At 28.9% G+C, this 18,835-nt stretch overlaps 1 protein-coding gene and 1 long non-coding RNA gene across 2 annotated transcripts in view; both read right to left on the reverse strand.

Annotated features, from left to right (window-relative positions):
* Positions 1–3,468: 3,468 nt before the first annotated feature.
* On the reverse strand, positions 3,469–7,975 carry LOC147910466 (uncharacterized). Its single transcript, XR_015548314.1, has 2 exons — positions 6,670–7,975; positions 3,469–5,925 (listed from the first exon to the last, which is right to left on the reverse strand). It is a non-coding gene; the product is annotated as an uncharacterized LOC147910466 (long non-coding RNA).
* Positions 7,976–11,982: 4,007 nt separating this feature from the next.
* Positions 11,983–18,835, reverse strand: part of LOC147910467 (RING-box protein 2-like) — a 50,068-nt gene continuing 43,215 nt past the window's right edge. The window contains exon 2 of the mRNA XM_087416209.1: positions 11,983–12,469. Coding sequence (XP_087272335.1) covers positions 12,288–12,469 — 182 coding nt within the window. The 3' untranslated portion in view covers positions 11,983–12,287. The remainder of the gene's footprint in view (positions 12,470–18,835) is intronic.

Here is an 18,835-nt window from a genome sequence, read left to right on the forward strand (position 1 = left end):
TTAGCTCATACTAATTCTTGAAATAATATTTATTCGCGCGAGAAAAATTTATTCATAAATATTAAAATTCGATTTGTATCATAAATGTATTTTAAAAGAATAAATATTCTTTTAAACATTCACGTTTGATGTGGATAAGGGAATGTGATGTCAATAAAATAATATATGATAATTAGCATATACAAGTAATACGATCTTCATTTTTATTGATTAAATTAACAATTGACGAAAATGAAAATATAGGATTTTATGTATACAAAAAAAATGTTTATATTCTTAAAATATAGTTGCTTTTTTCATATCTTTTATATATTTTCGCTCACGTATTTTTATCTCGTATATGATTATACTTTGAGCATAATTATAACGTTATCGTTTTCGATACACATTTTATCAGTTGTACGATAAAATAAAATATTTGCCTTATTATACATAATCGACCTTAAAAAATATTTATTATTATGAACTATGTAAAAGAAAAACTCAAGAAAATATAAAAAAAGGAAAAAATTAAAATTAAGGCTTCTGTTCACTCAACATTACTGACGTCACTATCCAACATAATGATGAGTGAATAGGATTTTAAAAACTGAAAATATCGAGTGAGGAGAACATAATCTCCTTCATTTACAGAGTGATGATAAGAAAGAAATAATAAATTTAAACTATAAAATTTTCAAATATATTAATAAGAAGAAAAACTGCTCAATGCTATAATATAGTAGACCATAAACAATTTGCAATATCAATATATTTATTAATATTAATTTTTTAAAATATTTTTGTTTCTAAGACTTTCAAAACATTGATACAAATGTTAAATAACATAAGGCGAAAGATTTAAAAGTGAAATTGTAAAAATTTAAATATTAATTATAAAAACTACAATCTAAATTATTTTATTTCTAATATATAAGGCACTTTTCAATCAATTAATTATTTAAATAAATTTTATGAAATTCTAAAAAAGTTAAAAATATTTCTCTCTGCTTCTTCCTTTTCTTGCCTGCAAAAATATTAATGAAATCTTAATAACTATTATGTCTCATATATATATATATATATAAATTTCCAATTTTTTATTTCTCGACGTTTCAATAGTTACTGTATTACAAATATAATGAACATATTAATTATTTAAAAATTGTAATTAGATTCAAAGATGTAATCAGATACACACACACAACACACACACACACATGTGTGTGTGTGTGTGTGTGTGTGTGTGCGCGCGCGCGCGTGTATGTATAACTAAATACCGAATGCGGAATAGAAAGGAAATCACTTTAACATACCTTACTTTTTAAAAAATATTTTATTAAATAGCTAGTTTTTCTTTATGTAAATAAAAAATTTCAAATTTATGAAGTGAGGAAATAAAAAAATTTTAATTTTATCGGTAAGTATTATATTCATATAAAAGTTATTATTCTATAATATAATATATATATTAAAAAATAAATTTTTATGCTACATAATTCAATTATTTTTATTATGTTTTCCCTTTCTTCATGATAATGTCACAATCACGTGCTTTCTCTCACGTGTCTTTTAGCACCTTCGATGTAATCTAACGTCAAAAGAATTCAACGTTATTCGACTCTTCACTCGCGCAGTCCCGTGCAATCCGCTGTTACCATGCGAGCCAGTACATTCTTGACTGAAAGGCGTTCCACGGTGGCCATTGCCGATTGGTCGAACGCGACGAGCCCCTGCTTGACCGAAATGACCTTCACATTCTGGTCGATCCCATTGGCGTCGTTTAGAAGTCTTACATAAATTAATTTGTACGCAGCAGTTTTATTTAATCGCGCCACTTAAGTACCAATCAAGAGCGATTGTTTTTATAATCATGTGTAATCATGTATACATTTTTGTTTCTGAATCTAATGTAGTACAAATGAAAATAAATAAATACCGAGGATAACTCTGGTTATAACAAGTGACGAAAGCTGATGATGAAATCGTCGCTGGTATTTATAGTCAGTTCTTATTTCAAGATCGTCTTAAATAATATTTTAACATGCTGTTATAGAGGCTCGGTGATTGATTTATGATATTTTAAGATTTATTAGTATTTTAGACTTACGACGGTTTTAAATATAAGAATCCGGCTTTCTTATAGATACGCATAATCGTTGCAACGACAAAAGATGCAAGTTGGAATTCGTTCCTCTTGGTTTATTGTTATTCACATAAACGCTACATAACAAAGTTGCATAATACTCAAGGTCGTTGCTTATGAAGCTAAAAATACAAACAATATTTAATTTATTTCACGCGGCGAATTTGCTATATTTATAAAACTTCTATATAAAATGTTAAGTAATAATAAAAATATAAAAAATGAAAAATTATAATAATCGTACAGTTATATAAATATACATCTAACAAAAAATTAGAAAACAATAGAGAGAATTTACTGTAATAACCATTTGCAAAAAAAAATCTGCAATAAATTATATGTATATTGTAAGTTAAAATTTAAAATTGTTTCTCTGCCAATGTGATGCAATGACAATTGAATATATTACGTTATTGGAAATTCCTATTTGCAATATTTTTATTTCATTTTATCAGCAGTTAAATATAATGAATGATTCATTAAGAAACATGTAATTTTAGCATTGTACATACATATATACAGTTAAGGTTTAATAAAATATGAGTAATAATTAATAATTTATTAGAAAATTCTACTTTATATGTTCCATGTTTTAAATATATATAGTGATCGTAAAATTATAATATATATTAAAAGCTAATAAATTGTCGGAGAAAAAGAAATATCATGTTCTCTAATAATTAATCGATCATCTCTTGTCATCGTATACGATTTGCATTCTTGTCTATGTATCGCTATCAAATCATGCTCTAAATATTATTACATAAAATATATTTTCATTCTCTCTATATATATTGGATTTAGCTTGGCCACGCCAATGTAGCTCGTTGGTAACAGGACGCTGCTCGATTATCAGCGGCATATAACGCAGTAATACATTACGACTCAAAGTACACTATGGAAGGCAATGGTAGGAACGTTACGAATGATTATATATCGCGAAGAAGTTTTTGATACGATGTAAAGCAAAAATAGCATTCTGCGTGTGGCCGCAGTCGAAGTGCCACGTGACTGCTAAAAAATACTGGTCACGTGATAACGTGAACCGATGCACATTGCTCAGAAAATTTCATCATGTGTACGCCACGCATCACGTAAAAACCGCTTCCGTTGGAAGCGCTTTCTCGCGAAATGAATCACGTCCAAGATATTTTTGCGTATGTAACTAATTCATGGCTCTCCTGATAATTTCCGTATGTCAAATTTGGACATTTGGGCAAATTTGTATATTATCTGTTCCTCTCTACCTCAAATGCTTTCTGATAATAACGCGGTTTCGCTTTTTAGATTAAACACAGTGTTATAATAAATGCTTTCTATTTGGAGACACAAATCGACACACGTATTGTTAAATCTTTATTACTCATAGATTGCCAAAAAATATAGAACGATATAATTTGTGTCACTAGTGTCTAATTTCGACTAATGTATTATATAATAAGATTAATTTTGGTTTAACTTATTTTTAATCTTTCTTCAGTTCTAAAAAATAAGAAAAAGATAAAGAGTAAATTAAAGTGAGTTAAAATTAATCTATATTAGTAAAAGGATATAAATATAAAGCATCCTATGATACCATAGGTTCATAGAGCGTCATCATGAATTTATATATACTTGTAGTATTCAGAACGCGTTTATAATGATATTAGCGCGCTAATATGCTATAATTTACATTACGCTATAGAATTTTAGAAATAAAAGCGCGTTCTAAATATGGGCCTATATGTTTACATGGTCTGATTTATACCAAAGTTATAACATCGGATGTTATTATATATGTATAATTATTAACTTTAGATGTCGTGTAAATGCTATTTTACGACGAAGTTATTACATGCAGTAATTTCGTTGTAAAAGTATATCGGTACGTATAACACCGATATTATAACTTCGAGATAAATTGAAATCGTGTAAACGTATAGTAGCTTATATTACAAGTGAACTTGTAAGTAATAAATAAGATTATGATGATGTCTTTATGATATCATTAAAACTTCTGCGTTCTGCCTGGCTGGCGAAGTTTTTGCATTTGAATTTTCTGAAGTTTCCACCTATAAATGTCTTATTCTTTCTTTTTGTTTAAGGGGTGGACTTTGATCGGACTCGTGTTCAGCAGATCCGTCACGGTTGTTTTTGCCGAACGGTATCTGTCCTCCGTGTCCTTTTTTTATGCGACGGTATAAAAATTCATAATGACAGTAATATAGTCTGTGACGCAACAATGACGGGTTATTAACAGAATACAGAAGCAGAGCGCAACGACCAATGGGAACCTCGCTTCCGCGGAGGCTCGACTAACTCGACTTCGTCACGTGTGTGGTCGTGAGAGATGCCTGACCAGCTGCCTTCAAGAAGAACTAATGGGAAAGGAAAGTTGTACGCTGGTATGGTCGTTCGTTGACAAGATTTAAATTAGCTGCTTATCTCGCTTCATCGAATATTACGTTATATCGCAAAAACAAAATTACATTTCCTCTGTAATAAATTCATTCATATCAAATTCGCCACAAAGACAAGTTTATCCGATCATACAATATATAATATTCATTATACATTTTTTTTCTCTCTCTCGTTAATAATACAATAAAATATATATATTCCTAATATATCCTATCCCCTTTTTTCATTAAAATCTAACTTAAAATGTTTCTACATATTTCAAATTTTAAATAAATACTAAGTGTCTGTATTAATATTATGTTAATTGTGTCTATAATAAACACGTTAATGTGATAAACACGTATCTAATATTAATTACTTAGTAGATATAAAATTAGTTCGTTAGTAAAGTAATATATATTTTTTATATTAAGAATTAAAATTCTTTATGAACTTCTGTATAAATAACAATGTTTGAAAGTCAACATGAAAGATGTAAAATAAAATGAATTATACTTGCGAGTATTACACTGCATATTATATAATCCAAGTAAACAAACAATACTAAAATGGTATCACTTCTATAATTTATCAACTTGACTTATAATGTATGAAAAATAATGTGTAATTGATATTAAATTTTCTAAACAAAGATCATGTCAAAAAATATTCAGAAATATTCAGAATAAACTTATTCATGTACTGATTAAGAGCAATTTGAAACAGAGGTTGCGAAGAGAAGACCGAGTCTCTTTAATCATCAAAGATATTTTTGGAGCAAGGAGTAAAAATCCTACGCAGCTGTAAAAGATTTTTCTTTTTCTAAATATATTTACATGGATGATCACAATCTTTAAAGGCCTTAATGCCTTAACAAATATTGATGTTGAAAATAGTTTATAAACATTTGTTTAAATTAAAACTTTAATCTATAAAAAGAAATAACTTGGAATGTAGCCAGCAGCTTAAAACAGAATGGTTACTCAAAACTTACAACTAAATTATATATAGACACTCAGCATTGATTAAAATAGATATTTCACCTTTTAAACTTTAATTTATTTATACAAAAAAATTTAAGTAGAACATGATAGTAGACGGATAATAGACTTCGAATTATGTCTTAAAAAATCTGTAGTTATTAATATCACATTGCTTTATCTTATATGCGTTTAGAAAAAAAGGAAGGTACAAACAGTTTTTATATTTTTTCATAACGATGATGCTAGAAAAATGTCGACGAATAAATTCACATTGTACCCTGCAAATTTCCGCTCCGCCTTCTCTATACTTTGAAGCGTTGTATACGGATAAATGCAGCAAAAGACCTTTCTCCTACGTACCGAAAGTTTCGAAGGATTTCAGGGCGTCAGCCCATTTAGCGCCTTTCATTCAAGCCTCGCCCACGTTTTATTCTTTTCCTAGATCATATTTGTCATATATTTCTCGACAAAAATGTAAACGAGACAGCGTCGTATTATCTCGTACAGTAAGTAAATGATGTCATTAATAATATTTTTCAATATCATATTTATACGCGTGCCTGAGACTAATTTAAATAATCATCAATTTTTCAAGCTAACAACTTAATTAGACGTTTATGTAACAGTAATTATTGCGTAAGAATAATAATTATTATTGTATTTTATACAGTGTAAATATAGCATTGTATTATACACAGGATGATTTTAATATCTGAACTAAAATAACCTCTTTTCAAATCAAGATAGAGAAAAATTAATTTTTTCAAATTTTATTCTTGAGAACATTAATCTTCAATAATTTTCAAAGAAAAAATCCTTTCAATTATTCTCATTTTAATATGTTTATACACAGAAAATAATGAGAAGAATCAATTTATACTAAAAACATTTTTTAATGTGTTGCATTTTATAAGCGCATCTTAGTGCATTGTTAAAAAAAATATAATAAAAAATATGATCAGAATGATAAAAATTATATTAAACAAAGATTTTCTTGTACCACTTTTTTCTATCATGACTTAAAAAAAGAGCTGTAATCCAATTACTAAAATCATCCTTTACTGTGCATAAAAGTACAGTATAAAACAATCTATTAAAGTAAAAGCCATTTGTGTGTAAAACTAAGAAGATTACGAGCGTTATCTGTTCGCAATATTGTGGTGCAGTCAATAAGTGTCTTACCCTTTGAACATTCCTATTCGTATTCGCGAAAGTTATACAGGACCGGTTTCAACGATATTGATTAACTCTGCGTTTAACTTGACTGCTTCTCCGGCCGTATCACAGGTGCAGAAGGATTTCGCTGAGCCGTGGTTGTTAACCGACATTGATAAAACCGGTCCTAAACGGTGCAATCTAGTGATTCAAGTCTACAGCGATTTTCATGATGCTGAAAAAACATCAAACTTGATGCATGAAGTTGATCGTTCGTCTGCGAAATAAACGATTATTTAAAGGCTCGCTACCTTCCACATCAAAGATATGAGCGAAGTGAACAAGAGCACAGAAGTTCCATAAATTGTAATTTTGTAATTATAAAATTTTATATGGAATCTAATTTGCCTCATTAAATATCTTGTAATTATAATGCCAGTACAGATTGATATTCGTTAATATTATAAGTATATGTTCCCTTAAAGAACATGCAAAGATATAATTTTATCGTTACATTTTGACTTTGCAGTTGCAATTCTGTGATTAAACTCACACACAGAATCGAATAAAACAGTAATGTAACAATAATGTTACAGTAATGTAAAAATTCTGTACCAGGATATGAATTGAACGGTAACTGCGTTGGTCTTTATGTAGAAGAATATTCGACTGGTCCGCAATAACTAAAGAATTGGAAAAGCCAATAAACTCGAGCAAAAGATCAAGGTTCAAATATATGTACAAAGATATAGTGTCATACTTGACCCTGTCGCGTGGCTAGAGATGATTATGATTGAGATATTACACGATAAAATATATAGTACGCGCATCAACGATGATATCGACTCTAGTTGAGAATTGATTGAGCGATTTGCTGTTTGCATAAGCGCGACCTTGAATCTAGAAGAATAATACATTAATGATAGACAGGAATAATATATATGAAATTTTATGTAAGAGTGAATCAATGCCTCCCCCGTCCAAACTAATCTCTTTACCGTAGCGGATGGAAGAACGGTGATTTTCGAAAAAAAAATATATAAGTAGCGTAATCGCGTGTTCGGCCTTTGCAGTCACGCGGCATTATATGCGGAAATCGCGAACTAATCGCTCATACCGAAACGGAATCGCTCCGCTGTCCTTTGCTACTGCTCACGGGTAACGTGCACATGATGTTTTATGTTTAGTTACGTATGCGTCATTAAAAATAGATGTAGATTTATATTTAGGAGAACTTTTTTTTAAACCAGTTGTATGTTTTGATAAAACAAATACGTATCACTCTAGTCAAACAATCTCAAATACAAATTATGAATTATAGTCCGGCACAAAACTTATCCTCTCGATAAGTATAAATTAAAACTGTCATACAAAAAAAATTAATTACCTTTTCTTATATACGTTTTCAATAATAGATATCAGTTTTTTTATTGAATTTAATCCTTTAGGTCCTCAGTTTTATTTCATATAATATTTAAAAGTTATTAATATTATATATATATATATATATATATATATATATATATATACATATATATCGAAAATTATTGCTAAAGTAGTTTTTGATAATTAAACTTTATAATTTTAATTAATAATTAATAAGATATTTATTTAGTATAAAAGAAAAAATTTTTTTTTAATTTTCAGTGCATTTCCCTTTACATTTTGCTTTACATTTTATATAATCTACTATACATTTTTTTTTCATAAAAGGATGAAATATAAATTTTTAATAGGTAGAATTTTTTTCTTAAGACTTGAGCTTTAAAATGTAACATAACATATTTCGATATTATTTATTTCTAAACATGCAAAGTTATGAATTTTCAAAGCAGATGTTGTATGTACCTCGAGAACATAAAGAATTAATACGTATTTTCTATTTGTATAACTTTAAATATAAAATATTAGATATTTTGAAATAATTCTAATTTATAATTTAATTTTGATGTAGTTTAAATTAATATTTTAAGAAAACGAATCGTACATAAATCATATATAAAATTAAGTTAAATTTCTTGACTACAAACTTAAACTTATTTCTGAACACTTACTGAAAATTGAAATCGATTCAAATAAATAATGTTTCCTTATATATATGTATTTCTTGTATTTCTTAAATTAAATAATTTATATTTAGTTATTTATAAAACAAGTTTAATAGAATTAAAATCGAGAATACTAGCCATCTTTAAAAATTCATTATTATAGACAATTGTTTGCTCCAAATGTACTTTTATGTACTTCTGAATGAGTAAGCATAACAAATTTAACTCATCAGCGTAAAAATGATCGACGTATCGCGCAATGCTAACCAACTACGCACGCTTGTACGGGTTACACCATACGTAACGCTATTTCTTAAGTCTTATCCGAAGGTCATCACCATATTATTCGCTCTGTATTCGCTATTCCGTTTCGTTCGCGTCACGTGTCGTCACGTGGGGGCTCGTCTGGAGGCTCGACCAATCGCGTCATAGAAAGGCGAAACGGCGCCAGTACAGACGACCTCGTCGTCATTATACTTATTATTATCGTTTCTTTGAAGCTATAATGATCGGTTAGAGTTAGGTTGAGAACTTCTCAGAAAAGCGAAGTCTCGCGTGCTTAACTCCCAGTACTTCTTGCAGAATTTTGGCTCAGTGATAGAATGAACACGCCTCCGACAGGGATGGGCGGTTAATGACGTCATTGTCGTCGCTCGTCGTGTTATATTACATGAGAGTACGTTTCTTCTTCGTACGATCGCCTCAGCTTTCGCGGAATCCGCAAGATAGCTCGTGATCTTATAATCCCATCAGATCATATTGCACATGAAAATTGCATTTGATGAACATAATATACGGAATTCTTTAGAATTTTATCAAGAATCTTCCATGTACCAAAAAAATTAAGATATTGTTCTTTGCTTTCGTTTATTTTTAAGTAAAAAAATTAAAACGTATAATATATATGTAAATGAAACGAAAATAAGCATTGTAATAAGCGATGCAAAATAAATTTGCACTTTCTAGGTAAGAAAAACTTCGAATATATTTAAAAAACTTGCGAATACGCGTTCGAGGACATTTTAGAAAGGAGGGCAAGTTCTAGAAAACCAAGATGTCTAATTTTACGTATTGTAAAAGCTGTAATAAAAAATAAAATTGGTAATGACATGTTACTTAAACCATGTACTGTTATGTTACGCGAATTCCTTTCTATTTTTCTTCTTCTTTTTAAAATTCTAATATTTTAATTAACATTTAATAATTCTTATTTTAAAAGTGACACAACTTAAAAAATTAAATTTCACAGAAACAGAAAAATACTATGTTTCAATTTGATAGAAAATTATTGATCAAGTAATATTATAGTATAGCAAAAAGAGTGTATTCTTAGCGTGATTAAATATTATTTGTCATTTTGTTTCAAAACTAAAGACATCGCCTTTTTGAGTCGTGAAATTTTAATAACTTTTTTTGTAAAATCACCTTTTTGAATTGCCATTTTAATGATTTTTTTATAAATTCACTTTTGATTATTGATAGGATAATATTTATTTAATTCATTTATGATAATAACAAATCATGTTCTTTTTTTGTTGAGTTACTTTTGAATGGATGCGATACTATTAATTATATCAGTGTATTTCATCAATTCGCGCAACTGTAAATCTACGCATCTAAGAATCTGTACAAGTAATTGCGAATCGAAGAATCGATTCTACATTCGAATTAAACTGAAAAGAAAGGTCGGACTGTTACTTCTAGCTCGTTGACCTCGTCGCTTTCTATCAAGAGACATCAACGCACAGTCACTATGTCGCCCGAATCATAAATTTTTATTACCGAACAAAATCGTCGATAGATTGTGTCGTTAAAGATGTCTAGTTATGATATACACACATTAATAAATATTTAACATTTTACCCCGCGATTATCAGTAATTCTACAAATTTACTATCGCACGCAACGTATGCCATTAATTTAATTAATGCTACGATACGTGCATTTTTACAATTTGTAGCAATTTCGTGCAGATTATGAGCTTTTTTAATGATTTAAGAATGGCTGATATCTTTTGAATCCTGAATTAATTTGATTATCTTTTAAGATACATTTCTATTGCTAAAAAAACTTGCACGGAAAATATATGGAATGTACCAGTCACTATCTGGATACTTGTCTCATATATATATATATATATATATCTTATTGTTAATTGCTACTTATTACAGTGAACGTATTTCAGAGAAGTTATTTTTCTTTTTTATCTTTCCCTCAAGGTTTTTAATATTCTAATTTTATCGATTAGTTTTTTCCAATGTATAAAAAGATTACACATTTCGAAGAAAAAAATAAAGAGAAACAAGCAATAACAATTCCTACCTTTATCTGCGGAAGATTTTAATAATTAAGGATGTATCACATTTCATAAATACAATTACCATTTAAGAACTTCTGGAATGAATAGAATTTTACATTTGACGAATCGGGAAATATGATGCCTTTACATCAGACAAAATAGAATGATTGAGCAGAATTTAAGCAATGTCATCGCAATTGCTTAAATCGTGATATGGCGCATGTTATCAACCTAAATACTTTCAAGTCGCTGCGTATGCGGGTAACATAACAATGTTTTTCTGCTTCTTATATGACTTTCGTTACTTACCGATTACTTATTCTGAAATAGAAGACAAGGAATTGGTAAAGTATTGTATTAACGTAAAAGACAAACTTATTGATTTCAATTTTTTCGTAACAGGAAATTTCTAATTGCGTATTTGTAATAATTTTACATTATTGACACCGACTTTTGATAACTCACTATTTACTTTTTCCGCAGTGCCTACGCAAGATAAAAAAAAATATTTCTTATGTAATGTTTGTGTGTGGCAACGTTTTCAGAGTACGTTTGCTCGAACATCGAAATTAAATCCACACGACGGCGCACGGTACTTCGATACGAAATATTATTTTTGCGAATTTTATATATTTCGTAATATTTTATATATATATATATATATAAACAAAATCATAACGAAAAAAAAAGTTCTACAAAATTCGAGATAAAAATATAGAAAAAGTTAGTTAAAGCATTTCCATCATTATTTCCACTATAATTTAAACTTATCTTAATAAAATAAACATTTAGGATTTATAGGTCATTTGAAACTTAAAGCTACGTTTACAATTATTAGATATATGTAGATAATTACCAAAATCAAAATTTAACGTTAAATATTAATTTAATTAAACAAAAAAAATCTTAATAAAATAATAAATTATGTATAATAAAAGAACAATTATTATTTGACAATAATATTTAAATATATATATCAGGAAAAGAAAATAATTTTTAGAGAAGAAGAAATACAATAACTTTATAATTTGCAAGCTTCAAAAATCATTCACATATTTTATATACAAGTACATATTTATTAATCATTATTATATTATAATAAAATAATTCTAGCCTAAGATATTAAATGACTTTGATTATCACTTTCGAAGATTCCCGAAAAAGAAAATAAACTCGAGACTCATTAGGATGCATTACAACGAGTGACAGCTTTTTTTCATGATCCATTCTGATTAATTGGCAATAATTGCAAAAAAATTAAAAGCTGCAATGAAATTAGTTACTAGCATACGCAAGAATTACTTTCCCATTCGTTGGATAGACCACTCTTGCTGACACAATGGGCAACGATTGTTTTGTTTGACCCAAAGCGACATGCAGCAGTAATGAAACGAGTGGTTGCACTCGCCCCAAACGACCACGCAGTCTTGCCGGCCATAAACTTCCTTTTTACTTTCTGCCTGACATCGTAGACAGGCATCTGAAAATTTAAAAATAGACTTTGATAATTATCAGTATTTACGTAAAATGTCCTTCACAGCGCGGGAAGTTTGTATATGTCATAGTTTCTTAGAAAATTTGAAGTAATTTTTTTCTTGATAAAAATATCAGATAGAAGAGAGAGAGAGAGAGAGAGAGAGAGAGAGAGAGAGAGAGAGAGAGAGAAAGAGCAGACCATCTTTTATAATCTTAAATCTTCGTATTTAATGTCTTTGTGATTAACATGAAAAATAATTGAAACGTATCGAAATCTAAATAATGCTAATGCTACTCCAGTTCGACTGTTATAACCTTCCAGTAATATATAAATTAAAGATATTTTAAAGATTATTAAAAAGTAATTAAAGAAGAAAGAAGATTAATTGAAGAAAGAAATTAAAAACAAATAAAACTTTTGTACATTTTAAATTGTAGGAAATTCCTATTTTATAATTTAATTCTATCTAACTTTAAAAAGAATTTTTTATGCGGAAATACACACATACATACACACAAAATGTAGAGAATAAGAGTTAATTTTTTTCTAATGTATTATAAATAAATTAATTGTAAAATAATAATAATAGAATTCCAAAGGAACAATCATTCAAATAATGAATCGAATAAGTGTTTAAATTGGTAAAATAAATGTTTAAATCTTGTATTTCAATTTATGTTTAAGAGAGAATATCATATCATCATAAAATATTACAAAAACGATAATTATAATGGCGCACAGGTAAAAATGTCCGAAAGTGGTTAAAAATTAATGAGAAATATAGATAATAATTTTTAACATAAAAGGTGATAAAATGTGTCTGCTAAAATTAGGTCACCTCTGAGTGATATGATGCGTCCTCGCATACGAAAGCAATAATTGAGGAATGGTAATTTGTAACACTTACAAGAGTGAAACAGACGATCATGGAAAAATTACTTTAGAAAATTCTTCAATGAATTTTTTATGTACATCATAAAGATTAAAGATAAAAAAATTTGTGCAGAGACATGTTGCCATTAAAAGCTTAATTGCTAAACATAATAAACGCACTTTGTTCGCCACTTAAATTGTGATGATAATGTTATGGCTCTTTAAGTGTATCATCATCATTTACATTACTCTCAAATTTTGCTATATTTTCACATCTGATATACAAAAATAAAATAAAGTTTTTACTTTAAAAGTTTTTATTTTACCCTTTTGCAAGCAACTTGATATTTATTAAGGTAAATATAAATTTTTAAGCAAATAACATATAATTAATCATAAAGAAGTAAAGAGGTAAAATTTAATTATACAATACTATACTCAAATATCGAGAATACATAAAACGAAAATTTTTTATGGAAAAATGTATGCATTATACGTTTATTATATATATATATATATATATATATATATACATATATATAAAATATATATATATAAATATAATACATATATATTTATTATTATTTATTCGAACTTCTTATTTTTTACAAAAGAATTCTATAAAATGGAAGATTTTTAAGTTTTTAGGAAAACATTATTTACATTACACATTCATTTTAAATATTCTTTTTGAATTCCTTTCTTTTCATTTTTTAAACACTGTTAGTGTTAAGTTAGCATAATAAAGAAATAAAACTGTATATAGGAATAGTAATTTTTGCGCTGAACGAATAATTACGTACTTTGTGATTTGTCGCTATGTATTACGTCTTATACGTGAGATTTTTGCATGGTATCACGTTTATCCCTTATCAAAATTGTTTCCGTGAGACATAAACGTGCTCGTTCAGCAAAAACGCAACATAATCGCGCACAAACCAGACATTCCGTGATGAACGGAAGAATACTGGAGAACACAAGGGAGAAAAAGAGACACTCTTTTTTTACTCCTCGAAATATCAAGAATTAAAAGGACATTTATCACAATGATGCTGAAGAGATAAACGTGCAAAGTAGTGATCTGCGGTCTTCTTACTACGTAGCTAAACATGATTCAATATTCATCAAATGTGGCTACTTGAAAACAAATTATTCATGTTGTAGATAATAAAAACATATAGATTCAAAAATCGAATGCTAAAAATACAAATCATGAATCATTTATTTCTGCTTGTATACGCTAAATATTCGACGATAAGTACACCTAATGTATAAACAAATAGACGCGATAAAACGCAGAATGTGTGAAACGTCGATAATTTATATACATAACATAGAGTACTGCGTTGTTCTGTTTATTTCCTATACAAGTTAAATCGAAAAATATATCTATTATATATAAATTGGATAATTTTATGATTGACAAAATAATCAACAGTTCCAACATGTCAACTAACAAATAAATAAATATATCAAACGCTTATAATAATAAAAAATGATTATTACAATGAATGACATTATTTGCCTAACATTATTTAAATAATGTTAATTGATAGTTTCTATAATTATAGATTTATAGAAAAATAAGTTTTTATTTCATACATTTATAAATTCTCTTACAAGTCTCTAAATCATACATCTACGCATGAATACAGCTTTAAATTTTGTGAATAGATTCAAAAGTTGGTATTTACGTCTGTTTTTATTTATAATTACGTCTGTTTTATTAAAGATTGTCTCTGAGTAACGATCTTAAGATGCTAATTTGATTTTATTGTGATATTTTAAGGCTGTATTTAAGATAGATTCTTAAATATAAGAATCAATTGTGAATACCGACCATAAAGCCATAAAGCTATGGATCTGCAAAAAAAGAAAAGATTCGTAATCTTACTTTCTTGGAAAAATCTTACTATTATTTGAAAATCTAATTAATCTAATTTTCTCTCCCGACTGTTCCAATTACAAAATAGTCATTCTAATTGAGAGATCTCACAATATTTGCCGTTCAAAGCGATATCGAGTATCATCTGACATTGTTCGTGTTAATACAATTTTTCAGCGTATCTGGTAAAATTCCACGGATTTAGCTAACATCTAATGTGTCTAATCACATAATTATCTCTTTCTCTCTCTCTCTCTCTCTCTCTCTCTCTCTCTCTCTCTCTCTCTCTCTCATGTATAATTATAGATATTGCTAACGATCCGATATGTCGCAAATATATAGAGAAACGTCCATCGTGACAAAATACGATAGTTCTAGACAAAATAAAGTATACACGGGAACATAGTGGAAGAAGATACTTTCACCATGCACGGGAACATAAATGCCTAGCCATCCGAAGTTGCACGTGTATCGGAGAAGACACAAGAAAAATGAGAAAGCATAAGAAATCATAAAAGGCATAATCAGACATTTGTGCATACAACAAAACATATAACACTGAATAAAATTGCGTGCACTATAACATACATGCATTGCAAATGCTGAATTCATGATCGTTTTCTCTTATAGACTTCTCTTCTTATCCAGTTTTGATCATATTTTTGTGAAATAATCTGGTTATCTCAAGATATGCATATGTATACACTTTTCAATATGTCAATATATATCAAATAATATATGTACCGTGGAACTTCTCTAACTTCAATAATCTGTAATTCTTCATTTACCTTTCCATATATGTATATGACGCCGTGTATAAAAATTGTCAGTATTAAAATAGATTATGTTGCGTTGGCATCTGTGCAAACGTTCTCACTATAGCTGTGTTCGGTGAGCGCGCTATTAACGCTGTTTGTGTCATATTATCCTTGTTTTACATTTAATGGACGATAAAGATAGAATGACACAAATAGCGTTAATAGTGTCTCCCCGAATCCAGCTTATATGCTGTTTCTTTTTAATGTTCCGCCCTTAATGTAAGAATGGGGAGAACTTCTCTAACTTCTCACAGCCTCGCGTAGTAGAAATCATGGAAGTTTCACTGCATATACAATCATATTAAAATATTTCTTGTGCTTTTATTAGATTCCTGTACTGCACCCAGAGAAAAGATTTCTTCGATTTAAAGAAACGTTTCTTTGCTATACGGTTAAAAAAAAAATTTCTTTGATTTATGAACGTCATTTCTTTGATTTAAACATTATTTTTTTTAATCAAATAAAATTTATTTGATTTTTAAAGAAATGAAAGAAATGATTGATTTATGAATTCATAAATCACAGAAATTTTTTTTTTAATCGTATAGCAAAGAAACGTTTCTTTAAATCGAAGAAATCTTTCTCTGGGTGCAAGAAAAAAAAGTTTGTTTAACTTGATTAAATGCGTAGCTCGCAGTAATTTAGCTCGTAGTAATTTTTTAAATTCAAGTATTTATGTATCGATCCTTCGCAACTCGCCGGTTCACATAAAGTAGCCATGGCAGTGTTGCTGCACGCGCTTAGCGCCGAGCCACTATTGCGTCTTCAGATTCAAGTTAAATATACAAGAATGGTCAACAAAATCTTGTAATTTAAAATATGTTATTTATTTGAATTAACAAATATTTGCTTGACAGCCCGTAACCGCCGCATTTGGTTGAATTAACTAATATTTTTTTTAAATCAATAATTATTTTCTTTGTCTAATATTGTTGCTTTAAAATTATTATACGTCTCTAAAGCGTTCAGTTCTAACAATATCATTCGTCAAAAAGTAGATAGCTATCATTCGTTCTTACATCGGAACAAATATTATTTTCTTCTAATCCTTTCCCATTTGTTTACAATAAACATCTGCACGGAATAACAAAAAGTTTTTTTCTGTGTATAGAGTTTCTTTAAAAAATGAGAGAGAAAAAATCATGACCTACCTTTAACTTTACATAGATTTGTTTTCTTGCGTGAGTTCGTCAAGTCAACAGTGTATTTGTTTATATCAATACAACTCAATCAAGACCTCGATTGACGAGAAAGAAATTTCCGTCGTTATCTTGGCGTCTGCTGGCGCTTCATCGATTAACTCACGATGATCGCTGTAGAGAGGATGCGAGAAAGAAAGAGAGAGACAAAGAGATGTGATGAATGCCCTTTTCTCATTGACCCCCTCCGGGGGATCGGAGCAATATGCTGGACGCGCCCCCAGATCTAAGCAAGCCATTGGGCCAATTAATCGCGGCGAACGAAGACGTCGGCGAGGACGATTGACATGATAAGCACAAACATATGTAATTGTTCGACTCAGGGCTGCACATCCATAGAAGGTGTGAATCGGGGGTGATTGGTTTTCAGATTTAAATTTTTAATACCAAATATAATTATATATTAAAAAATATAAAGTTATTCGCTTACAGAAAATTTCACACACACACACACACACACAAAGGCAGTCGTTATTTTTTAATACATTGACTACTATAATAATTATTGATGATTAACGCTATTTTTTTTAATGCTTGTAAAAAATAAAAGTCATCTATAGAATAAAATTTTAAGAAGCAAAAATAGTTAAATAGTAATGTAAAATAAAAATGCATTATTCAACACAGTTTACTCATGAGAATGCATTTTTATTTAATTATATTAAATATATTTTATATAATACTGCATGGCGCACACGATAAAACATAAAATCCATTGAACAGGCAAAGTCTTAATTTAACTTTTTGCATGAAGGAGAATCTTCTTTGCGAAGATGTACTTTACGAACATCTGATATGTTGAGAACTTGTTTCAGTATTTACATACAATTCTGATACGCAGTAAGCAATTTGACATAATTTCCTTCATACTGCTGGGAGTTAATTTAATTTATGAATTCGTGATTTTGAAGTTTTATTATATCACAGGATCCTGATAAGAAAATGTACTACATTAAAGATATATTAAAAAACTAATGTTACGTTCCTGAGATTTTACACAATGATGTTCTACTTGAATGATTATAGTGTAGTTAATAGTTATATATCCAGTATATTCTTCATCCTATTGCGTCGGATAATTCAGGGATCTCTTGGAATTTTCCAAGCTTATCGACATTATTAAATCTTACATTGTTTTGAGCGTGCAAGTAGTCTGTTGCGTCATGATAAATTTACTTCAATCGTATTACTCTGACGTAATGCCTGCCAATATATTTTGATTAAATCAGGTTGCATACGCGAAGCGTTTCATTTCATCAACAATCATTTTGGCCCTTTGACTCTACTTGTGCACGACACTTTCTAAATTATATAAACATATGCAATAAATCATGTGATATATTAACACGATCTCTTTTGTAGTTTTCATTTATCAATGTTTTTACTTTGATAACATCTCATTGTGTCATTCCTACATATATAGATAACAATGTTACAGAAAAAGTCTAAATTACAACTGGCGAAGGAAACGAAAATCGTTTCGTGTGCACTCATATTTCATTAAAATGTATTCACGGACGTTACGTCGGCATTAAGCAATTGTAATCAATTCATTATGAAAACAATTGGAGATTTAATTTAAGTTCGATACATC

This window comes from Acromyrmex echinatior, chromosome 2 (assembly GCF_024713525.1).
Source record: "Acromyrmex echinatior isolate Ae372 chromosome 2, ASM2471352v2, whole genome shotgun sequence".
NCBI classification, from domain to species: Eukaryota; Metazoa; Arthropoda; class Insecta; order Hymenoptera; family Formicidae; genus Acromyrmex; species Acromyrmex echinatior.